Genomic DNA, 26,560 nt, shown 5'->3' on the forward strand with positions numbered 1-26,560 from the left:
TGTGTGAAATCTGCCAATCCGCACTTGGCCAGCGTGGTAGACTATGGCCGAAACCCTTCTCACTCTGAGAGGAGACCCGTGCTCTGTAGTGAGCCGGCGATGGATTGATCATGATGAATACCCCTTCGGTTTTTACACGGCATCGACTTTGCCGGTAGGGTGGTTACTAACCACGGCAGAAGCCTCCCAACGGACCAGACTAGAGATAACTTAAGAAATAATAAATTCCGAAACTATCCGCACTTGGTCAGCGTGGTGGATTACGGCCGGAATCCTTCTAATTCTGGAAGATGACCCGTTCCCAGTAGCGTGCCGGTGATGGATTAAAATGATGATGATGATGATGATGATGATGATGATGATGATGATGATGATGATGATGATGATGATGATGATGATGATGATGATGATGATGATGATGATGATGATGATGATGATGATGATGATGATGATGATGATGATGATGATGATGATGATTTGAGATATTCCGAAAACAATAATAATATATCGTCTCACCAAGTAGGTAACATTTTGGTGAATATTAAAGTGAGCGGTTGGTAAACGATCATTAAACAAACTCAAACTGGTTTGACGACCAGTCGAGTGATCTTATTGACATTTACCTCGACTGCAGAGCCTTGCGTCAGAAGGACTACCTATATACAGTACGCAGCAGAAAATAATGTACATCAACCCGGCAGTGGACCGACCGCGCCAGCGAGAAAACGACTAACTATCGGCGATTCTCTCTCTCAAGAAACGCACAATAAATGTGTACATTCCGTATAAACGAAAGAGATGCATATGTATCAAAAGTTGCTCTCTGACTGTTCACACAGCCGGCGACGACTCGCTTTACTAGTTTTGTCGCTGCGCGAGTTTATTTTTGAAATCTGATCGCTCAGCGACAAATGCTCGTTCGCTTGAACACGTGTATCGCGCGCGCAGGTTTGCACAGGATTGAGAGCGAATGGCGCGATTAATCGCTCGTCGCACTTGCACACTCGCTTATAGCCCGGCGACAAAACTATCGAAACTACATACTCGCTTCCCGCTGATCGCCAACTCGTTAAGGTTTCTAGTTCTACTCGTTTCTCTTTCATCGTCAGCGGTCGGACCACTGCTTAAGAGCGGTTTTGTAGAGTATTATTGTCTCTGTCGTTGAGACCGACAAAACATCACATAGGTATGAGTGACAGAGACAACGCTTTACAAAGCCGAAATGTCATTCTAAAGGCCGATGTACAATATTTTCTGCCGCGTACTGTACCTACTGCGAACTTTTAAGATAGCACCTTTTCGTTTTATATATTTAGATAAAAGGAAAAGGTGACTGACTGACTGACTGATCTATCAACGCACAGCTCAAACTACTCGACGGATCGGGCATGCAGATAGCTATTATGACGTAGGCATCCGCTAAGAAAGGATTTTTAAAAATTCACACCCTAAAGGGGTAAAATAGGCGTTTGAAATTTGTGTAGTCCACGCAGACGAAGTCGCGGGCATAAGCTAGTTATAGCAATAATTATAGAGATTTTTGGAATTTCAATTCTCAATAATTCATTAACTTGTTCAAAAATAACAGAGACTGACTGACTAACTGACTGACATATCTATCAATGTACAGCTCAAACAGCTCTTAAGTCTCGTGAACGAATACGTGACGAAACCTGCTTGACGCCTGAGAGTTCTCCATAATGCTCTCAAAGAACTCTGAGGAAGGATCAAAACTATGTACACGTTGTTAGGTATATTATATATCATAACCATATTGCATGCTAATGGGCAGAATTCGGCTGTACCTTTTTCGTTTTTGTAACATCTCCACTGTTTACCCAGATTCCCAATAAAGAAATTTGTATTTGTATTTGTATTTGTAAAGGTTAGAGAGAATAAGAAAGGTTTTAGCCATAGTCCACTACGCTGGCCAAGTGCAGATTGGCAGCATTCACACACCTTTAAAATAATAAAAAATTAAATAAAAATCTTTTTTATTCGTATAAACTTTTACAAGCACTTACGAATAGTCGGATGCATCTACCACTGGTTCGGAATGCCTTTCCTACCGAGAAGAACCAGCAAGAAACTCGGCGGTTGCTCTTTTCAAATATTTGATATAGGTACAAGATTATGCCATGTATAAAATAGTATTTGCAGTCTTGTGCGTTGGTGGAACGAGCTGCAGGTCAAATCCACGCTCTTTTATCATTTAGATAATCTTCAATTGTGTAATATGCTTTTTTCAGGAGCATATTTTTAATAGATTTTTTAAACTTGTGCAAAGGTAAGTCCAAAATAGTTTGCGGGATTTTATTATAAAAGGTAATACCCATACCCACAAATGACTTTTGGACTTTCCTGAGGCGGAAGGAGAACTTTAAGAACATTGCGCAGAACTTTCAACAATGCAGGTTTCGATCACCGTTATAAAGTGAGTGACATTCAATTGTTTAAATACGCACATAAATCATTGAAGGTGCGTGCCCAAAATACGAGTAGAATAGGAGACCAGATTCAGAGTAGAATCCTAGTGGTTAAAATAAATACATTGCTCTCAATTATCACAATACTAGTACATGACACAATTACGTAATTACAGTAAATAGAACCTGTAAGAACTTTTACTTTCCAATGAAAAGATAAACTCGTCAACGAACAGGTCGAGCGACCGGTTGGATAACAGTACTAACTACTAACAACCAGTACCCTGGATTTGGGCAATACTCGAATTGCATGATTACTTGCCCATGAGTTTACAAAGTTAATGAGTAGGTAATGACATAATGAACGATTGAAATAATATATTTTTACCTACTTTTGATATAAGTCCCGCAAGCTGCTAATGCGCGTGGCCGTCATTTTAGTGACGTCAACACTAGACTGAAGTTTCGAGCTGATGGAAATATTTTTATTTCGGCTGACGTCAAAATAAATAAATAAATAAATCTTTATTTGTTCCAAAAATATGACGTCATTTCGATGTTAATGAGACATGGTTCCAGCGCAATAGCAATTTGCGGGACTTATACCTACTTAATATTAAAAATAAATTAAAATTATAAATTAATGAAACCAAAACAAGAAAATGATAAACCAAACAATAAAAATAGAGATGAAACTTTAAAAAAAAACAAAGTCTAGAAAATAAATGATCCAAATGAAATTTGCATCCGCATCCGCAAATGCGGAACATTCAAGTTAAATCATTCACACAGACATCCGCCTCCGCATCAATTAACGCGGAGCTTCAGTGCATTGATAGATCAGTCAGTTAGTCACCTTTTCCTTAATAATATGTATTTATATTGTAAAATTAAATCCATTTGAACTGTATCCCACCATAAAAAAGCTATTCGAGCGATTTTACGACGTATTCTTTCGAAATGAACTCAAATATCCCAACAACAATGGGGGTTTATTTACGAGTATTATGCTTCAAGAAATTCGATTTTCACCAAACATAAAGCGTGTTTAAAATGGGGTAGGGTGGTCCTTATTTTCTTTTTACTGGGATCAGTCCTTTATTACAAACTAAAAATAAGGATGGAAAATAATGGCCGTTTTTCTTAGTTGATGGTATTAATTAATTATTATTAGTTTTCTTACATAAGTTTTAAAGTACACGGAATAAGAGAAGTACATTCATGAATGAATGAATTAATGAATATGCTTTTACTGTACACCACCAAATTAGTACAGAAAAACATATACAGAGCAAAACAAAAATATAACATTCATCATAAACTCATGAAATAAAGCTACTCCACTAGTGATAAAACTTGCAGAATTTAGCTCTAGCGAGTCATTAGTTACTGGCAAAGCCGTGCCGCCAAGCGATTTAGCGTTCCAGTACGATGCCGTGTAGAAATTGATAAGAGGTCTCGGTTTAATTAAATCGATATACCCTTCCAAGTTAGCCCATTTATATCTTACACCATTTACCATCAGGTGAAATTACAGTCAAGGGCTAGCTAGCTTTTAATGGAATTGAAAAAACTTCTTCTTAAGGTTTGTGAAGTCTGTACGGGAGCGATGTGTAGGCTCGACCGTACCAAAAGGAGATCTCCCACCGAGCGGTTGGTTGCGCTCGGTAGCGCCAGCTGGGCCGACGGTTGTATCTTGAAACTTCTATACAATCCAGATTGCAGGAAACTCCGTTAGTGCGAGTACTGTCGGCGGTACATTATTGTTCGGGACTACGTCATGAAATGTTATCGATTGAAAAGCGCCATCTAGTTGTATCAGTGGCAACCGCCACAAGTGGCATCTACACGCACGAAACGTTTTGCGTCATCATTCCTCATACGTATGGCTAAGGTTTGGAATACTCTTCCGCGATATGTGTTTCCTACCAATTACAACCCGGGTATCTTTAAAACAAGAGTGAATAGGCATCTTCTAGGTAAACGCGTCCCATCTTAGGCCACATCATCACTTCCCATCAGGTGTGATTGTGGTCAAGCGTACACCTATAATGAATAAAATAAAATAAAATAATAAGTCTAACAATCCCAGCTTGGGTAGCCATCAAATCCTTCTCATTCTGAATGGAGAGTCGTGCTTAGTTAATACGCGACAGATCGAGGTGGGGACGCCCTGCATACCCGCACAGCCCCCACGCTAAACCGGCGCGGGCGAGCACGGGTGACGTGCGGGCAGTCCCCCGCCTCATACCTCATATCTCGATCTGGCGCGTACAATAGTGAGATGGGTAAAGATGATGATGTATGTCCGAGAAAGAAAGCCATACATGGTGTCTTTAAAATAGCAACAAAATTTGCATTAGCTCTGTAACGAGCTCTCTGATTTATGGGCGGGACGTGTTGGGAAAATTTAAGAGCATCTGCATCTTACAGTCCCTAAAGGTTGAAATATAGTGTGAAATAGTGGAAATTGGTCCCCGCTAGCTTCAGCTACGAGCAATATCTAGGTATACTCGAGTTCTGGTATTGCATTCTTATTGGGACTCTGCTTTATGCTGGATGCATATGTGTTTGTATTTAAATTACTCGTTTTTCGGGTTCCGTACCTCAAAAGGAAAAACGGAACTCTTATAGGATCACTTTGTTATCTGTCTGTCGGTCTGTAAAGAAACCTTACAGGGTACTTCCTGTTGACCTAGAATCATGAAATTTGGCAGGAAGGTGGGTCTTATAGCAGACATGAGGGAAAAAATCTGAAACCCGTGAATTTGTGGTTACACCACACAAAAATAATTAAATTGTGGTCATGAACTAATAATTAGTATATTTACAATTTTCTAAGTAAGATAACTATATCAAGTGGGGTACATTATATTTAGTATGAGCTAATAAAATGCTTGGCTCACATAAAATAAAAGTATATTGCAAATAACAATCATTTGAATTACATAGGCACGAGGTAAATAATGTTAACGCGGCAGGGCTCGTAACGAGCTCGCTGTCTTGCGTGCGTGCACGTTGTCGAACATGGGAGTACTGAGGGGCAAACGCAGGGCCGGGACGCGCCTGCGGCGGTCACGGGGAAATGCTTGGCGGCACCCCCGCGCACCGCTGTCGTGTACAATGCCTACACGTTGCCTTACATCTCCCCCCTATAGTCCTGGTGGTAGCGTGGTACCAATAGGACTAGCACCTAACTTACGGGGTCGGCCCCGTTTACGCTTTTCCTGAAGCGGCGCTTGGATGTGACCAACGAAGGGAGTAAGATCAGACGAGTGGTACTTACCAATAACCTCCTGATCGCTGATTTTCTCCAGCTGGAAAGTAGCAGGACCGCACACCTGGCGCACGCGGTACGGGCCGTCGCGACGCGGCAGTAGTTTCGGCGTTTGCCCTCTGGCAGCGTCGTTGGAGCCGTGGGTCTTCAGCAGGACCAAATCACCCTCCTTATACAAAGGCGCCGGCCGTCGCCCATCATCTGCGTACTTCTTTGATTCCGCTTGCGCGCGTTCATGCACATCTCTGGCTTGGGCTAGTACATTAGCCATCTTTTTCAGGTAAGGCGTAAAGCTAGGGACGAAATTGTCTTCTTCTAAAATGGCGCGGACGTCGGTGGTGGCATCGCTAGGAGCTCGGAGTTCCCGCCCGAAGGTGAGATAAGCAGGTGAGAATCCGGTACTGGCAGTCACAGCTGAGTTCATCGCAAAGCGGATAGCGGCGAGGTGAGTATCCCACGAGGTGTGATCTCGGCCGACTAATATAGCGAGCTGTGGCTTGAGGTCTCGATTCTTCCTCTCAATTGGGTTACTTTGCGGGTGATAGAGTGGGGTGAGTGCCTGGGTGACTCCCATGGCGTGGCACGCCTGCTGCATCACGTCACTGATGAATTGGACTCCGTTATCGGAAATCACCCGGCGGCTCGTCCCGTACCTAAAGTAAATTTCGTTGATGAGAATTTTAGCACACTCTGCGCTCGTAGCAGCTTTAAGTGCGAACAGCTCGACCCACCGACTACATACATCTTCTACTATAAAGATCCAGCGATTCCCTTCTTGGGTCTCAGGGAGAGGACCAAACAAGTCGATAGATATGACTTCGAACCTTCTCGCCGTAGCTGGCGTCTGTACTAGGCCAGCTGGTTTCCGGGTATCCACTTTATATCTCTGACAGGGAACGCATCGCTTGATGTAGTCAGCTACTTGGGCTCTCATGCCTGGCCAGTAGTATCTGGCTCTCAGACGTTCCAAGGTGCGCTCGACACCAAAGTGACCAGCGGTCGGTGCGTCGTGCAGGTCGGCGAGGGCGCGCGCGCGCTCGTGCTGCGGCACCACGAGGCAGGGCTGCTCGACGTCCTCGTCGTCGGCTGAGCACCTGTACAGAATGCCGTCTGACATGACGTAGCCTTTATCGGACCACATTCGCGCTTTAAAGGGATCGTTCGATTCCATGTCGTCTATAACTTTCTTGACTTCAAGATCTTTCATCTGGTTCTCTCTGATATCTGCCGGGTTTCGCGTGGGCATATCCACGATAGTATAACAGAAATCGCACGCATCATCGTTAGCGCACGATGGACGCGATAGTGCATCGGCGATAACGTTCTTTTTACCTGGTGTATAATTTATCTCAAGATTATACTCTTGTAGCGACAGCGCCCAGCGTGCTAGACGACCACTCGGCGATTTCAAGCTCATGAGCCATTTCAGCGGTTGGTGGTCGGTCATCACACGTACTGTCGATCCTTCTATATATCCTCTAAATTTCTGCACCGCCCATACGACCGCGAGCGCTTCTCTCTCCGTCGTCGTGTAGTTTTTCTCGGCGCTATTGAGTATGCGGCTGGCGTATTCGATTGGACGTTCGTCAGGCCCCTCCCCTTGCATCAAAGCAGCCCCGAGGGCGTAGCCACTACTATCAGTGTACAGCGAGTAGGGTTTTGTGCCATCAGCTTGTCGTAATATAGGTGCAGATGTAAGTTTTACCTTTAACTGTTCGAATGCATCTTGCTGGGGTTGCTCCCATCGCCAGGTGCTGGCCTTCTTCAGCAGATCCGTCAGCGGTTTTGCTGTAGCAGCAAAGTTAGGGATGAAACGCCGGAACCAACTTGCGGCTTGAATGAAGCTCTTGAGATGCTTAAGATTTAGTGGTGGGGTCATGGCTGCGATGGCGGTCACTTTCTGGCAGTCCGTGGACAAGCCGCCTGGCACTATCACATGCCCCAAAAATCTTATGGAGTCTCTAGCGAAACAGCTTTTCCCTCGATGGACGCGCAGCTTGAACATCCGCAGGCGTTGAAAAACAGCCTCCAGGTCTTCCAGGTGCTTCTCGTATGAGTCTGAAAGTAAGCACAAATCATCAAGGTAAGCCCATATATTGATATCCTGTAGGTTGGATTTAAAACGGTCCATCAACCTTTGAAAGGTAGCGCCCGAGTTCCTCAGACCCATCGGCATTCGTTTGAACCTATAAGTCCCTAACGGCGTGACAAACGCAGTCTTATCCCGATCTTCAGGCTGTACTAAAGCCTGAAAGTATCCCGAGCGAAGGTCAAGAGTTGACATGTAGTTGCTCGCCTTTGCCTCGTGAAGGATATCTTCCATCCGAGGAAGTGGATACCGGTCGGGTTCGGTGACTGAATTAAGCTTCCTATAGTCTACGCATAAGCGCACTCCTCCATCTTTCTTTCCTACTAAAACAACGTTTGCAGCCCATGGTGATTCGCATTCTTCTATTATGTCCTGCTCGAGTAACTTTTGCAGCTCCTTTTCTAATATCTCCTTCTTACCTGCAGACATTCTATAGGGTGGTGACGCAATAGGTTGTTGACCCTTCTTCACCTTAATGCAGTGCATAGCGTACTCGGTAGGCGGGCCGTCAGCTGCGAACACGTCGGCATACTTGGACAGCAGCTGATCCAGCTGGGACCTCTGGTCACTAGTAAGCTTAGTACCCTCTTCATCTCTAAGGTAGACAGACTGATCATTATTTAAAGCGAGAAGTTCATCATTTTGCGATGGTGAGTGGTCATCGTTTTTAGATGGTAAGTGGTATGTAACAAAATCATACTTGGTACTCGGAGAGTCACTAAAGTACCAGACTTGTTGAGGCGCATCAACTATTATGCCTGCCTGAGTAATAAAGTCAAGGCCGAGTAAAGTTCTAGCATCGGCAGCATCAGGTAGTACCATAAAGGTAATGGGCAAATCGCGGCCTCCCAATTCGAGTTCTGTGTCACCGGTGAAAATTCTACTCACCCGGCGAGTCCCATCAGCGAGTCTCACTGATCGTTGCGACTCGTAGAACTGCACCCCTGCATCCAGCAGGATGTGATGCAGTCCCGGGCTGGCGATGCAGTGCGTCGCTCCGGTATCCAGCATGGCGACGCCTGCTCGGCCCGCGGCGCTCACCCGCACCACGGGGCGAGCCGGTGCAGAAGTAGGTTCGTTGACTTCTGAAAAGCTGTGAAAATCCACTTGTTTATCGCCTGCTTTATTATTGTTACTGGCAGCCCTGCAGGTAGTGCACCGAGATCTCACTACCCCTAGCTGGCCACATCCATAACACCGCAACGCACTACTACTGTCGCTCTTAGAGCTTGATTCAGATTTTTCTTTCTCTTTGTCTTTTAACCTACGGCATTCTGACACTACATGCCCAAAAATATGACAAAAGCTGCACTTGGGGCGACTTTGCCGTGGTTTAATAGTTACCTTGTCAGCGTGACTAGTACTAGGCAAACTTTCCATATTATTATTATGAGAAGAGTTCTTTGAAACAGGTTTACTACTTACGTTTACTAATTCTTCTATGTTTTCTTCGACTTCCCTAGCCCTACGTAACAACCCCTCAGTACTTACGCATTCCTCACGCTTCAACCGTTTACGCACGCGTTTATGTAAAAGTCCAAAACACATGTCTACTTGGATGTGGTCCTCGAGGTTGTACGGAAGTTTCGAAAGCGCCGCACGAGTGCGCGCGACGAACACGTCGGCACGCTCGCTGTCCTGTTGCTCGGCGGCGAAAACGTCACGGAAGATCTTGTATGGAGCTCGTGGTGCGCCGAACATGCCTCGTAGACACTCTATCGCAGCGGCCCACGTGGTCGTTGTTGCCTTCACGCCTTGCCACCAGACAGCTGCCTCACCAGTGAGAAGCATGGGTAGGCCTCGCAGAGCGTGTTCATCGGAGACGTTAGTGCAGTCCTTATACACCTCGACTGCATCGATGAAAGCTTCTAGCACGTCGGGATCGCGCGGCAAACTCCCCGCGAAGCGAGCCGAACACTTCGCGAACGTCCCGCATGGCGGCGGCGCGGGCGGCGTGCTGATATTTCCACCCGAGATCCCTCGGATGAGTGCGGCGAGCTGGCTCTCCGTTATCATCAGTGCAGAAGGCGACTCCCGGGTCGCGCTTCCGATGAGATCTTCTACTTCTTGCTCCCGGTCATCCGGGCTGGCCATCCCTTCGTTTTCCGACTCCGTCCGGGTCTTGCTGCGCGTCGTCATCGCGTCGTAGTAGGGTTAGGTAGCGATGTGTCGCTTCACAATCACCCAAAATGGCCGTTGGCTTCCCAGAAGCGCGACGGACCTCTCGTACGCGATGTAATTAACTCGACGCGATAGGTATCCCCGTTCGTTACGTAAAACGTCTATTGAGTTGACCTCACTTTAGCACGGCAGTGTTCATGGATCGTAACAAAAATGTCCGTTGACGTTGGCCACAAGTAGCGCGACGGAAAAAATCGAACGAACGCGATTCCACGAAACCACACAAAGGTAGGTATGTATGTACTCCCGATTGAATGTTCTTTCCTCGTGCTCCACGTTTAGGCGCCACTATGAGCTAATAAAATGCTTGGCTCACATAAAATAAAAGTATATTGCAAATAACAATCATTTGAATTACATAGGCACGAGGTAAATAATGTTAACGCGGCAGGGCTCGTAACGAGCTCGCTGTCTTGCGTGCGTGCACGTTGTCGAACATGGGAGTACTGAGGGGCAAACGCAGGGCCGGGACGCGCCTGCGGCGGTCACGGGGAAATGCTTGGCGGCACCCCCGCGCACCGCTGTCGTGTACAATGCCTACACGTTGCCTTACATTAGTAAATTCTAAAACAGATTTTTATTTATTTTTATGTATCATAGTTTTTGAATTATCCTACAAAATGTCGAAAAAATACGATTGTAGTACGGAACCCTCAGTGCGCGAGTCTGACTCGCACTTGACCGATTTTTTTCTAAAATAAATGAATATATAATAATCTGCAACAGAAACTTGTAAGATGGAACCTATAGCGGACTAGCTTCTGCTCGCGGCTTCGCCCGCGTGGCCTACAGGAAACAAATGGATTTTTTTTTAGAAAAAAACATTATAACATCAGGACGCGCACCCTGAACAACACCGAATAACACATATAACCTTCCAACCCCTATTTCATCCCTTTAGGGGGAGATTTTCTCATAGTCGTTTCTTAGCTGACACCTAACCTCAAGAAAAAACCTACTTTCCAAATTTCAAGTTAATAATATCAATACTTAAAACTTTCCCATACAAACTTACATCCCCTATTTTACCACCCTTATGGGAAAATTTTACAAAAAATCTTGAAACACGTATTTCTTCATTTGCGACCGAGAACCCAAATACCAATTTTCATGCAAATAACTTGAAAAATGACCGACTTTCATACAAACTTCCATCCCCCATTTAACCCACTTAGGGGTGGAATTTCGAAAAATCCTTTCTTAGTGGATACCTATTGTTCACAAAGAATAGACCCTCCAAATTTCATGTCTTTTGGACCAGCGGTTTAGGCTGTGCGTTGATATCTATGTCAGTCAGTCAGGACTTTGAATTTTATATATAGTATAGATAGCGGATAAAGTACAGATCGTAATCGTTTTACAATCCCGTGATTGCACTGTAAAGTTCCACGACAGTTGTGGGAGCGATTTGCGTAACAACGCCCTAGTTACTGATATCTGTTACGACCACAGATTTAGCGTCTATGAGGTTTTAAAACTTTTCAGACTTGTTATTCTTCTTTTAGATTTTGATCTCGAATTTTTTTATGGCTCCGTACCTAAAAAGTAAAAACGGAATCCTTTTAGGATCACTTAGTTGTCTGTCTGTCTGTCAAGAAACCTATATCCACTAAGAAAGGATTTTTTGAAATTCCACCCCTAAGTGGGTTAAATCGGGATTTGAAATTTATATAGTCCACGCGGACGAAGTCGCGAATATAAGTTAGTACCTATTATTATATTTTTCTTTACATTTTTTTACTTTAATTTCCCTTAATTTTTTCCACATTCACATATCGCGGGTGAAAATCTAAAAATGTAAGAGACATACAAATTAAGCGGAGTGTTAAATAGTCCGGCGCGATGATTTCACGCCGGAGCTTAGTTTCTAAACGTATGGTAACACAAATAATTTCGTAAAAATTTAGTTATAGAGACTATAGAACCTTGGGTATGTATGCAAGGTTTTTTCATCCATTTTCCAGGCAGAAATTCATCACTAGGGGGTCAAAATCTGACTTTTTTATGTATGTTTCGCTGGCAATCCTCCAACATGGTTATCGCAGACTTTGTATCTTAACAAGGCATTTTTTTAAATCTGACCTGTAATATAGAATTGCCAAATTTTTCATAAAAATCTAAATATATAAAAGGAATAGGTGACTGACTGACTGACTGATCTATCAACGCACAGCTCAAACTCTGAGTTTTAGCCTTATCTGCCACGCTGGTCAAGTGCGGATTGGCAGACTTTTTTTTTATTTCGACACAAGTTAGCCCTTGACTGCAATCTCACCTGATGGTAAGTGGAACCTGGAAGGGGTATGGCAGTTTGTATTAAACCCATGCTTCTTTGGTTTCTACACGGCATCGTACCGGAACGCTAAATCGCTTGGCGGCACGGCTTTGCTGGTAGGATGGTAACTAGCCACGGCCGAAGTCTCCCACCAAACATAACACACACATCTTTGCGAACATTATGGAGAACTCTCAGGCATGCAGGTTTCCTGACGGTGTTTTCCTGTACCGTTAAAGCGAGTGATATTTAACTAAGTACTTAAAAAGGCTATTATTTAGGCAAATTATACATATTATTATTATCAACAGTTTACGTGAAGTTAGTTGTACCTAGTTAAGTTTCTTGTACCACGGCTGCGTGTCGGCATCCGTCGCGCTCTGATTCCTACTATTGTAGTATATTTGTCAATTTCTAAGCAAATATTTCTAATGCGTATTACTAGATTTTAATCTTTTAGCATTATTTTTCTACTGATGATGATTCATCATTTCATTATTTTTCTACTGATATTTGATGCCCGCGACTTCGTCCGCGTGGAATTTGATTTTTTTTCTTTGATTTTCCGGGATAAAAAGTAGCCTATGTCCAGTGGCGTGCACAGAGTCCGAAGCCAGGGTAAGCATTAGTAAGATATGCCTTAGATACACCTTATTAGACCTATGGAATGGCAGGTCATAAAGAAAAATGTCCTTTTAACTAGGGTAAGCAGTACTTGTATGCCTCTATGAATTGCACGCCACTGCCTATGTCACTCTCCAGGTCTTTATCTATACCCATGCAAAAAATCTCGTCAATCCGTTGCACCGTTGCGACGTGATTGAAGGACAAACCAACAAACAAACACACTTTCGCATTTATAATAAGGGTACTGATAAAAAAGTCTATATGAGAGCGGTGATAGCCTAGTGGTTAAGACTTCAGGCTTCTAGTCAACGGTCCGGGGTTTCAACACCGGGCACGCATCTATAGGTTTCCTTTTAGGGATCCTTATTAAGAGAAGGGTTCCTAGTTTTCTCTGAAGATTCGAAACCTTAAAGACAGTGAATTGTGAACCTCCTCCCTTTTAGGGTTCCGTACCTTAAAAGGAAAAACGGAACCTTTACAGGATCAGTTTGTTGTCTGTCTGTCTATCGTGTCTGTTAAGAAAACCTATAGGGTACTTCCCGTTGACCTATAACCATGAAATTTGGCCAGTGGGTAGATCTTATAGCACAAGTAAAGGAATAAATCCGAAAACCGTGCATTTGTGGTTACAATATCTCAAAAAAGAATTAAAATGTGTTCATGAACAAATAATTAGGTAGTATTTTCAATTTTCGAAGTAAGATAACTATACTACGTGGGCTATCGTATGGGCTTTACTTCGTACTTCATACATTCTAAAACAGATTTTTATTTCTTTTTATTTATAATAATTTTTGATTTATCGTGCAAAATATCGAAAAAAAATACTTGAGTAGGCACAGAACCCTCGGTGCGCGAGTCTGTCTCGCACTTGGCCGATTTTTTGGAAGTCAGCAAAATGATTGAAAATGAACGTTTTGCTAAGCAAGCGCAATCATTATAATCATTAAAGTTGCATCCACCATAATTATAGCGTAAATAATAGACGTAATAAATTTCTGACAGGCTTTTAGTTCCGGGAAAGCTTATCGCCAACTTACAGTAATAATTGAACCCACGACCCTCATAAACTTTGCAGTAATGCTCACCCGTGGCGTGTGTGAAATTAATTCTATATTAACTTCCCGATGAGAACATTTTCACGACTTTAAATAATAAAGGGACTCTCAGACCTTGTTTAAAACGATATTATGTTCTATCAAAGTTCAGAATAGGGATGTGACATACGTGTCGGCTTAGTGCGGAAATCGCAGCATCTGGGCGTTTGTGCACTCATTCGTATTCGGTTCGTATCCGTGATTCTTCGAAGTGGCCGTCATACAAATACGTAGTGATTCGATGCGTATTTTTGCGGAATTCGTTTGCGGAAATATGAAATCTTCACGGTCTTGCGCCACCTGAATCCAGAGGCTAACTTCGACACGTCTGATGTCATCCGTCCACCTAGTGGCGGGTCTTCCAACACTGCGTCTTCCGGTGTGAGGTCGCCATTCCAGCACCTTGGGATTCCAACGTCTATCGGTTTTCCGAACTATATGCCCTGCCCATTGACACTTCAGCATCGCAACCCGTTGAGCTACGTCGGTTACTCTAGTTCTCCTACGGATCTCCTCATTTCTGATTTGATCACGTAGAGAAACTCCAAGCATAGCCCTCTCCATTGAGTGACTCTGAGCTTTCTTATGAGGCCCATAGTTAGCTATCATAATGGGGCCGATTCTCTTGTACATAATCTCTAAACTAAACTAAATTAACAGGTCTAACTCTAGTGCTATCCTTTTCCGCAAGCAACATTATGAAAGGGATAGCAATAGATTTAGACGTGTCATTTTAGTTCAGTTTAGAGTTTGTGTACAACGGAATTAGCCACATTGTTTGGCTAAACTATTATAATTATTTATAGTATTTGTCATAGCAAAGGCAAGTAATAAGTATTAGATCGATATCGATAACTATAAACGTTATCGATATGAATCTAATTTGATACATTCGAATCCCTATTTCGGGTCTTATCACGAATCTAATTCACTTATAACGAGAAAGAGTAGGTGCTTAATGCAATCCTTTCAGAAAATTGCTTCACCGAAATATCGTTATGATGTTATTACTAAAGGTCCGATAGAGCTTATTACGTTTAGCCCTTTATTATTTCCTATAGAAATAATATTATTTGTATTAAACTATTCGTAGGTATACGATTCTGAGAGGAGTATGTATATGGATATTATAACTTAATAACTAAAAAAACCGGCCAAGTGCGAGTCAGGCTCGCGCAATGAGGGTTCCGTACTAGTCGTATTTTTTCGACATTTTGCACGATAATTCAAAAACTATGATGCATAAAAATAAATAAAAATCTGTTTTAGAATGTACAGGTGCAGACCTTTCATATGATACCCCACTTGATATAGTCACTCATTTCGTAAGTTGAAAATATTAATTATTAGTTCATGACCACAATTTTTTTTTTTGGGTGATCTTACCCTAAATTCACGGTTTTCAGATTTTTCCCCAAATGTCAGCTATAAGATCTACCTACCTGCCAAATTTCATGATTCTAGGTCAACGGGAAGTACCCTGTAGGTTTCTTGACAGACAGACGGACAGACAGACAACAAAGTGATCCTATAAGGGTTCCGTTTTTCCTTTTGAGGTACGGAACCCTAAAAAGATTCCGACGAATTGAGAACCTCCTCCTTTGCTGGCCCATTACAGAGAACAGGTCCCTTCTCAAAATGAGAAACGTTTCGAACGCACTTCGAAAAGTTAGAGGTGCGTGCCCAGGATTGAACCCCCGACCTCTCGAATAGGAATATTTTATCCACTAGGCTATCACGGCTCTACTGTCATTATCAAATCATGTAAAATGCCGAAATAATCTAAGTGGTATTAAATATTACAATAGACATTAAAACTTTGTCACAACCCTAACTGACCCAATTCCCAAGTTTTAAAAGTAAAAGCTACCTACAAACTACACTTCGTAATTTCGCATTTGACCTAAAATAAGTCCATTATGATCTATGCATATTTTATACTGGCTGAACTGTGCTAATTCCGAATTATCTCGATACGGCCGCCTTCTGCGGTGCCATTTGGCTAACGTGACATGACGTAGTGAAGTGCAAGACTTTGTGTTTTAAAAATATCGACATTTTTGAAGTACCTAATAAAATTGATAAATATAAAGTATTACTACATGATGCCCGCGTCTTCCTCCGCGTGGATTTAGGTTTTTTTAATATCCCATGGGAACTCTTTGCTTTTCCGGGATAAAAAGTTATCTCTCTCAAAATTCCGAAACGTAAGCTACCTCTATACCAAATTTTTCATGTAAATCCGTTAAATAGATGGTCCTTTAAGAACCCCGTGGGAACTCGTTGATTTTCCGGGATAAAAAGTAGCCTATGTTCATCCCCGAGATGTAAGCTAACTCTGTACTAAATTTCATCACAATTAGTTTAACTGTTGAGTCGTGCAAAGCTATAGACAGACAGACAAACATACTTTCGCATGTACAATATTAGTGTGGATTAGTAAGGATAGTATGGATTATATGTATATCTAAGCAGTCTACGATATACTGGTATATAAACTTTAATATTGAATAAGAGCTTCTACTTCAAACATCTAGTTTTGCAAGTTATAAAATAAATAATTATAGAACTAGTCGGATATTTAATTATTTACATTATACAATAGATATTATTTGAAACGGGAAACTTACGTAACATCTGTTGAATGTAATCGACCTATTCTAACAATGTATAATAAATGTACAACTTAAAAAAATGTCGTGACCTTTTTATAAAATGTTATGAACCTTGGATTCGACGTAAATGATATTTAACAGGCGAACACAGTAATCGTGTTAATAAAAAACTTTGGTTGATTGATACGATTTTTTATCAAGTTATCGTTAACAAACGCGTTTTTTACGACTTAATACGTAATAAAATTGCCATAATAATTTATGACCTAATAGACGGTCTATTTTAATTAAACATTACAAGAAACAAAACATAGGTTTTCAATGTTTTTAATTTATATTAATTTACTTATTTATTCATTCATTAATTATTCATTGATTAATTAATATTCATATTAAGCTAAATGCCTAATTATTAGATTTTTTTCTGAACTCATTTATATCATCAAAAAAATTTACTTAAAATAGCTAGGTTATCAGTATACGAGTATAAATTGTCTATACATAGTCTTGATATTATAGGATTGCACTTGCTGACAAAATCATCAAGTTCGATGTACGTACATAATAATATTTAATGCCCTTGTATTAATAAATTTAAAAAAATCTTACTTCAAAAATAATTTAGTCGATATATCTGATGATTTGCAGATAAAAAATAAATGAACGAACACTTTTTAAATTACGAACAAGTTACAGACGTTCATCGAACCTATAATTATTAGGTGCATGATATAAAAATAACTAAAAACTGGCCCAACAAGATCAATACATGGTCAAAAATCATTTTATTATTCATAATCAAGTTCGGTTGTATTTCATTGTATTTATTAACACATCCATCGAAGTGTTCACAAGTTGTTTATATTAAAAACATCTACAACAAACCAGTTAACAAAGTATTACTTTTATGGCTAAATGAAGAAGTAACCAAGGTGAGCTGTTACTGCATAGTTTAAGTTTTAAGCATACAGGATTCATCAAATTTTATGGTACTACGTACTTGTAATTTTATTTTATTTCAAATATTGATTTGCACCATGTTTTATCGTTTTTCGAACCCATTTAAGTGAGAATTAAATTCACTTTAACATTTTGAATGAATTAACTTAAACAAAATTTTATTTATCAGTCCCATAAAAGTGAAGATTAAATTCACTTTAACATTTTTAATGAATTAATGCAACTAAAATTTTATCGATAAAATCTACTACCTAGTAACTTTTATTTGCCACATCCCTAGTTCCGATTTCAGGTCAAGCTGCACAAAAAAGGTGCCTCATTGGATATTTATCCGGTAGCCTAATGTTGTTTCTGCACTTTGACTGCATCCAGCATCCAACTCTCTCCAGATAAAAATTTAACGAGATGCCAACTCTTTGTAAGTTTTGCGAGATTTGTTTTGCCTTGTAGTTCTTTATTTTGAAAAAAATATACTTTTGAATTTATTTTCTACTAGCAATCAGCTCGGCGTAAATATAAATCCTCTTTATTCCCTATCCCGTAGGAATTTTGGTAAATCTGGCCTTTTGAACCTCAGTGCAAAATTTCAGTATTCTAAATCCAAAGGTTTCTAGTTCCGTGAGTAAGTCGGTGCGTCTTTTCTTCTTTCTTTAGTTTTCTGGGACAAAATTCTATGACTGTCCCTGAGATGCAAGATATCTCTGTACCAAATGGGCTATGAAAAGCTAGCAGACAGACAGACCGACACACTGCCACATTTATAATACTTAATAATAATCATATTTCGCATTTGTAATTATTATGAATGTATCTATTATTTTTAACCGATTTCCAAGAAGGAGGTGGTTCTCAATTCGCCGATTTTTTTATTCAAAGTCTGCATTTAATCTGTTCATCTCAACCCGTAGCCATCCCACGACTGAACACTGACCTCTCAGAATGACAAGGGTTTACTCCATAGCCCACCACACTGGCCAAGTGTGGATTGGCAGACTTCAGACATCTTCGAGGCCATTATGTAGAGCTCTCAGGCATCGAATTAAAGGAAACCCGACAGTTCTAATAAAGGTACAACCACACTGAAAGTGAGTCCTTCATAAATCACCGTATCACTCAGGTCTATGAAGTCTGAAAATAATATCGCTAAACAAATATCCTGAACCGCTACAACAGTTCATTCATCATCATTTAGTGTCAGAGCGTGACACATCAAATAATTAGATCACACGCGCTGCATGATATACCCATCAGAGCAACAAGTTTAATGAAATCTAACAATGGTTCGTTATCAGTACCCTTATTATAAATGCGAAAGTGTGTTTGTTTGTTGGTTTGTTGGTTTGTCCTTCAATCACGTCGCAACGGTGCAACGGATTGACGTGAATTTTTGCATGGATATAGATAAAGACCTGCAGAGTGACATAGGCTACTTTTTATTCCGGATAATCAAAGAGTTACCACGGGATTTTTAAAAATCTAAATCCACGGGTATGAAGTCGCGGGCATCAGCTAGTCTTCTATCTAAATATATAAAAGGAAAAGGTGACTGACTGACTGACTGACTGATCTATCAACGCACAGCTCAAACTACTGGACGGATCGGGCTGAAATTTGGCATACAGATAGCTATTACTACGCTGGCATCCGCTAAGAAAGGATTTTTGAAAATTCAACCCCTACGGGGGTGAATTAGGGGCTTGAAATTTGTGTACCACGGGGATGAAGTCGCGAGCATAAGCTAATTGTGTAATAAATAGCTACCTGCTTTGTATTTATTGAAGGCAGTATAACGATAAGTTAATTTATTTAACCATGTGTCCAGCGATGGAACAATCTCAAAGGTTTAACCTATCGGTAGTGAGTGAGCTTATACCATGCGCAAGCGCAGAGTAGCGTAACACAGAGCTTTGAATATTATTCTTATTAAATTAATATTAACCCCGGAAAATCAAAGAGTTCCTGCGAAATTTTAAAGAAAACTTTACTCATGTGGATTTAGTCATTATCTATCTTTCTATATTTAAAAAATGAATCGCTGAATGTATTGCTGATCGCAAATCTCGAGAACAGCTAAACCGATTTCGCTAATTCTTTTTTTATAATATTCCTTGAAGTACAAGGATGGTTCTTACGGAGGGAAAATTTTAAAGCATTAAAAAAATTAAAGAATCGACTGTTAGCTAGTATTTTAATAAAAGTAGCCTATGTACGATTTCAGGGTGAAAATTTTTTGTTAGCGGATGGGATATTAGTATAGATTGTTACGATAATTTGATTGTAAATTATCATTGTTAACTAGTCTTTGCAATTGTGCGTTGTAAGGTCTACATCTCCTGAGGATGCTCTGGTGTCGGGGCGAAACGTGCGTCGAGTGTGTTTTAGAATTTGTGTGTTTAAATCATACAGATTCGACCTGTTTCAGCGGATTACAGCAAATTAAGCTTTTGGTTCAACTTATATCATGGACTTCCGCAAAGTAACGCCTGCTTCTATATAATAACTAGTAATAGTTAAGTTAGTTAGCTCGCAACTTCGTCCGCGTCGACTACACAAATTTCAAACCCCTAATTCACCCCATTAGGGGTTGAATTTTCAAAAATCTTTTCTTAGCTTTCTACCTTACCATTCTGCAAAATGTTCCACATGTTTGTGGACACTGCATTATCCATAGAAAAAATTTAGATGCCTATGTAGACTCGGCAAGGAATCGAATCTGGAATACTTCAGCTTTTTCTGGCAACAAACAGACAGTGCACTCTACTATGTCAAAAACTACTACCAAACTTCTAACATAACAAAGAAGTATATTAATCCCTACATTTAACTAACTATACTTACACTAAGTTCCTACAAAAGATTAAACTACGGAACTATTTTCTACGCTTAGTTCTTGGTATTTCGTTCAATTAATACTGAAACAATAGTTCTAATTGCATCAGATCGGGGCGGTGGTTGTATAAGGACGCTTAAAACTATATAAGCTCTTAGAAACAAGCATTGATTGTACCGCGTACAACTGAGAACTTCTTGTGTAATAGATTTATAGAACTGATCATTTATAGGAAAAAGAACTAGATTTTTACTTTTCAGCTAACCGATTTTTTAAAACATTATTTAATTAAGACATTAAACAACATAAAAGCGTGAAAATTTTAATTGTTTTTGACTTGTAAAAGTCTCATTTTATAATCGGTCTAGTGGATTTTGCTGGTCTTATCAAAATTGTACATATAATACCCCTATTTCACCCGTAAGGGGGTGAAATAGGGGTTTGAAATTTTTGTAGTCCACGCGGACGAAGTCGCGAGCATAAGCTAGTATTACTATAAATGCGCAACGGAGAACGGATCGATGTGATTTTTTCATTCATTTCATTGCATGGGTAAAGTGAAAGTGTGTTTGTTTGTTGGTTTGTTGGTTTGTCCTTCAATCACGTCGCAACGGTACAACGGATTGACGTGACTTTTTGCATGGATATAGATAAAGACCTGAAGAGTGACATAGGCTACTTTATATCCCGGAAAATCAAGGAGTTCCCACGGGATTGACAAACCTGAATCCACGAGGATGAAGTCGCGGGTATCAGCTAGTTAAAAATAAAGATCTTTTAGTTTTTTAATATGTAAACAAATTCAGGTGCAGTGCTATTCAAAAACAGCAAAGTTCTCTGAACTGTGGCTGGTCTGTGCGGTTTTTGCCGTCCGCTCCGCTCTTTTCCTTTCATTTGGCCTTGCGTCTGCGCCGCGCTACAATAACGTTAACTAGCGCTGGACCACGGCCATAGAGTAAAGATTATTACTAGTACATACAGAGGTTCGACCAAGCCGTCTACACAGAGCAATGAGGTTTCCAGGCAACTTTCGAGAAATTTTTCATAGATGGCGCTGAATACTACCACCACTAAAGATGAAAATTAATACTACTACAAACATTAGGCATCCGCTAAGAAAGGATTTTTGAAAATTCAAGTCCTAAGGGGGTGAAATAGGGGTTTGAAATTTGTGTAGTCCACGCGGACGAAGTCGCGAGTAAACTTATGTTCGGGATCAACTCTTCTAAAAGAGAAGATATCCAATAATAATGGTACTAATTCTGAGCACAACCTAATTTTAGAGTATTCGCATACTCTTCTTACTAATGTAATATGAAAAGGACAGACGCAGTTTGACAGTTTTAAATTTTATTTTTAGATGATCAAACCCGTGATTTTAGCGTACAGTCGCGAGCCTACTGTTAAAATTTATAGCGTGCACTAAAACTTAGAGTCTTTAAATGTAAAGTTCATGTTCTGTCCCTTTTTAGCGTTGTTAAAAAGAAAAGGATGCAGATACTCTAAATTTAAATTAGAGAAAGACAACGGAATCGGTACCACTGTTAGCGCAAGTATTCGGGTAGTGTTTCATTAAGCCGCGCCATTAAAAGGCTTGAGAAATTTTAATCTTAAGAGAAATTATTCGCGGACCTTTTGCATTCGCTTTAATTACTTTTTTGTCCCACCGCCCTATTGTAGTAGTGATTTTTAAATTAAAACTGCCTCGGGCTTGTCCTTATTCCTCTGTATATCGCTGAAACAGGTCAACAGATATCATTTTTAGGGTTCCGTACCTCAAAAGGAAAAAAGGAACCCTTATAGGATCACTTCGTTGTCTCTCTCTCTCTCAGGAACCTACAGGGTAGGTACTTCCCGTTGACCTAGAATCATGAAATTTGGCAAGTAGTTAGTTCTTTGGCAGGCGTAAGTGGAAAAATCCAAAAACCGTTAATTTGTGGTCACGTCACAAAAAATAAATTCATGAACAAATAATAGATAATATTGATAGTGGGATATCATATTATGAAAGGGCTTTACCTGTACATTCTAAAACAGGTTTTTTAAAAATATATCTAATAGTTTTTGATTTATCGTGCATAATGTTGAAAAAATGTAAAATGTATGTTTTATAAGGTATGTATCTACTGGGGGTTTAGTTTATTTAAATCTTGTAATTTATGGCTTTTAATAGCTAAAATAAATCATTCATTACAATAAGCTCCGATAATTTAGGTAATTAATTGTTTTAAACCTAGGCTTAAAATATAACAAGGGAGGGGTCCTTAATTCCATAGGCCCGTACAATACCACTTGAATTTACATTTTAATGGTCGATACTTAGTTCAGACTGATCCTTTACTACTTCATCATAAAACATAATGGTGTACTGTCAACATAAAAATAACCAAAAAAGCTAGTTTTTCAATTTTTTTTTAAAGAATATTAGCCATGTTAAGTGACGTATATTCCCCTTTCCTCTCCAACTAAGCATCAAGCTTGTGCTAGGAGTAGGTACGACAATAATGCAATGGGCAGGGTTTGATCCGTCAACCTTTCGGTTTTCAGTCCACTCCTTTACCCGTTGAGCTATTGAGGCTCTCAAATTATTACTATATATAAAAATGAATAGCTGAGTGTGTTGCTGATCGTAAATCTCGAGAACAGCTGATCCGATTTCGCTAATTCTAATTTAATTTTTATAATATTCCTTGAAATACGAAGATGGTTCTTACGGAAAAAAAAATTTTAAAAATTTGAATCGACTGTTAGGCGGTACGAAGTTCGCCGGGGCAGCTAGTTAATTATAAAACTAAAGTCGAGCTGATATTCAATAAGCCCTTATAATTTTAATACTTTACTAGGGTTTGGAAAACTCTTGCGTGATCAGTGTTTCCTACCAATTATATATGTCTTTAATACAATAATGTGAATAGGCACCTTCTATGCAAAAGCGTGATCGTGATCAAGTACGTGCCTATAATGAATAAAAAAATACAATCCTAATATAAAAATAATAATATTAATATATAAATAATAATATTAATATAATTAAAAATAATAGTAACTTTTTGTTGACGGTACAATAAAATCTAGATTAAAGCTAGGGCTAGGGATTAATTGGTAGCCGGAGTAAGCACTAAGTACCTACGTACGCATTAGCTTAGAACAAAAGGCCTAAATTCTATCACATAACCACCGACCGTTAGCATAAATTTTTAATGAGATTCATTTAGGTAAGTAGTCATTCTAAGGATCAATTCATATTGACGCAGAGTTAAAGTAAATCGCAATGTTTGAAGACTTCGTATTTCGGTATTCGGGATAAAAAAAAAAATTATTGAGTATCTAATCCTAGTTAAAGGAAATTTTTAAATTTTTGCGCTTCATTTTTATCGTAATAATATAATTTTCCATAAACTCTATACTTATGAAATTGCACGCGATTCAAATCCGTGAGAACATAGGTAAAATAATAATAAAATTCTACTTAGTCCGCTGAAGTGACTCCATTTTGAATTCTTATGACGTCATTTCCGTTCTACGAGTCCGGATTAATGCTGAAAAATCCAGTATAAACTGGTTAGTTATTTAATTTAGTACGAGGAAGTAGTAAGTTTGAAAATAATAAAAAATTGTAGATTTTTAAATTCACTTTAAATTATCTGCTAATAGCTGACTTAGCCCAATTTCGCACGGGTGGGCTTAACTTTTCTATAGACTTACTAATAAAAAACTGCAACCCGGCTGAGTTTGCTGTGGGCTCTTCTCAGACCTGGGCGCGTTTGGAACCCTCGTAGCTTTAGTTTTTAAGTACGTATTAATTATCACCACTATATTATCACCTTACAAATTAACAATTTTGACCATCATACCTAATTTGAGTTTGAGTTGGAGTTTATAAATACCATACCATACATTTATAAGTTTAAGGCTCTCAATACTGCACTAACATACTCGAAAAAACTCCTTGAATGCAGGGAAGTTACAGTAAAAAGTTCAAGCATGTAAAGTGTGTTCAAACCTTCTTTCATGCAAGCGCAGGCAGCTGTAGCATACTTGCGGGAGTGGAAAAGCCTGAAAAAGCGGGAAAACTGTAAACATTGGACAACTTCTCACGGTAAAGTTAGTGTGTGGTGGTTTACACTTTTCTTTTTTTTGCGCCAGTTACAGTTGCAATGTGCACTAACTAACCACGGTTTTCTACTAGGTACTTAGTGGTGTAAGAAAAACCAGCCAAGTGCTAGTCAAACTCGCGCACTGAAGGTTCCGTACTAAAATCGCATTTCAACGACGTTTTGCACGATAATAAATAATTAAAAACTATTATGCCTCAAAATAAATAAAAATCTGTTTTAGAATGCACAGGTGAAGACCTTTCATATGATACCCCACTTGATATAGTTATATTACTTCGAAATTTGAAAATACTAATTATTAGTTCATTACTACAATTTTTTTTTTTAATATTTTTGGTGGTCCTCTGGTATTGCAAATGTTCATGGGCCGCGGTTAGTAATCATTTAACATCAGGTGCTCGTTCGCTTGGGGTGCCAGCCAGGTAACCTCCCAGTGTGCCTGGGTGCTGCTGGTCCCATTTAGATACGTCCGAGGGGAAGAGCAGTATTCGGGCCGGTGCACCCCGGTAACATGGATAACAATTTCTCTTCGGGATATTGTTGGCTATGACCTGTGGCAGGGGGAGGTTTCTCCGCGTGTCCCTCTGACTAGCAGAGGGCACAGTGGACGTGCGCGGGATCGCGTTGTCGCCCGTTGGGTCCCCAGGTGGGCGGGGAGGCGCACATCGTTGGTCCGCCTCGGCGGAGGTCGCTGGCTGGGTCTCGGTTGATTGCTTCGGTGTTCCCGTGACGTTGGGTTTTAGTGGGTATTCCGGTCGCCTATCGGCCGGCGAGTCCCACATACCTTCCTCCAGTTGGCTGGCTGGTTGGGATGGCTGGCTTCCAGGGTACTTATTTCGAGGTTTTTAAAACTCTACATTTTTTTTTGTTTTATTTATTTATTACTAACATAAAGAATGTTTAACAAATCCAATTTAGACACAGCAAAAAACCACGAAGGTTTAAAAAGTGTGTCATTCCGTCTACTTCTTAATTCATAATAATAATAATAATAGTGTTTCTATAAACAATATAAATTGTTTATAGAAACCCTCATTACATTACATTTCATACAAAAATGGGGATCATTACAATTTGTTAATATAATAGGATTTTAGCTTATATTTTAAATTAAATCTAGTTAGTTCATTTCTAAATTTGTTATCTAAAGTGCGCTGGTGCGCTCACCGTATTTGTTTTATGAAGGTACGGTTATTAGTTTGTTTTGCGTAACTTTGCGCGTCTGCATTTTGTTTTGAACTGCATTTTGGATGTCTAACTTAAAAAATTGTTCCTTCAGAAGTGTAAATTGGACCTTGTCATGAATATTAATAACCTTGCAAAATTTAAATATAAGATTTTCATTTGTTTTTGCTTTAAGTTTGATATTTAAAGGTACAATAGCTTTTAAAATCCTTAGTTGCAACTGATAAATGTGCTGCAGGTGTGACTTGTCCGTTCGGCCATAGCTGCTCAACCCATAAGCTATTATGGAGTCGGCAAGAGCATTGTACAGCATCATTTTGACTTTATAATTTAACCGCTTTCTAATTATAAATAAGTTTGCCACGCCGATTTTCTAAATTCTACCCGAGCGAGGCCGGGGCGGGCGGGCGGGTCAGCTAGTTTATACTATAATATAGCATTAATTTGTGTCTGTATTGTTTCAGTGGCCACCAAGACTCTTACGGTGCATGGTCACCATTGTGCTGGTCATTGCTGTCATCACACCCACCTCAGATTCCACTAGTAAGTATAAATCATCATCATCATTAACCGATAGACGTCCACTGCTAAACATAAGTCTCTTGTAGGGACTTCCACACGCCACGGTCTTGCGCTGCCTGAATCCAGCGGCTCCCTGCGACTCGTCTAATGTCGTCCGTCCACCTAGTGGGGGGTCTTCCAACACCGCGTCTTCCGGTGCGAGGTTGCCATTCCAGAACCTTGAGGATTTTTGAAAATTCAACTCCTAATGGGGTAAAATAGAGGTTCGAAATTTGAATAGTCCACGCGGACGAAGTCGCGGGCATAAGCTAGTACCTGATAAGGAAGCTTAATGTTTTATTTATGAGACCTTGTGGCA

General features: G+C 40.1%; 1 protein-coding gene across 1 annotated transcript in view; it reads left to right on the top strand.

Moving 5' to 3' along the window:
* Cht7 (chitinase 7) overlaps nucleotides 1-26,560 on the top strand; it is a 116,098-nt gene that overhangs the window by 40,203 nt on the left and 49,335 nt on the right. Inside the window, exon 2 of the mRNA XM_034974472.2 lies at nucleotides 26,145-26,223. Within this exon, the coding sequence (XP_034830363.1) occupies nucleotides 26,145-26,223 (79 nt within the window). The remainder of the gene's footprint in view (nucleotides 1-26,144; nucleotides 26,224-26,560) is intronic.

The sequence above is a fragment of the Maniola hyperantus genome, chromosome 13 (assembly GCF_902806685.2).
Source record: "Maniola hyperantus chromosome 13, iAphHyp1.2, whole genome shotgun sequence".
Taxonomy (NCBI): Eukaryota; Metazoa; Arthropoda; class Insecta; order Lepidoptera; family Nymphalidae; genus Maniola; species Maniola hyperantus.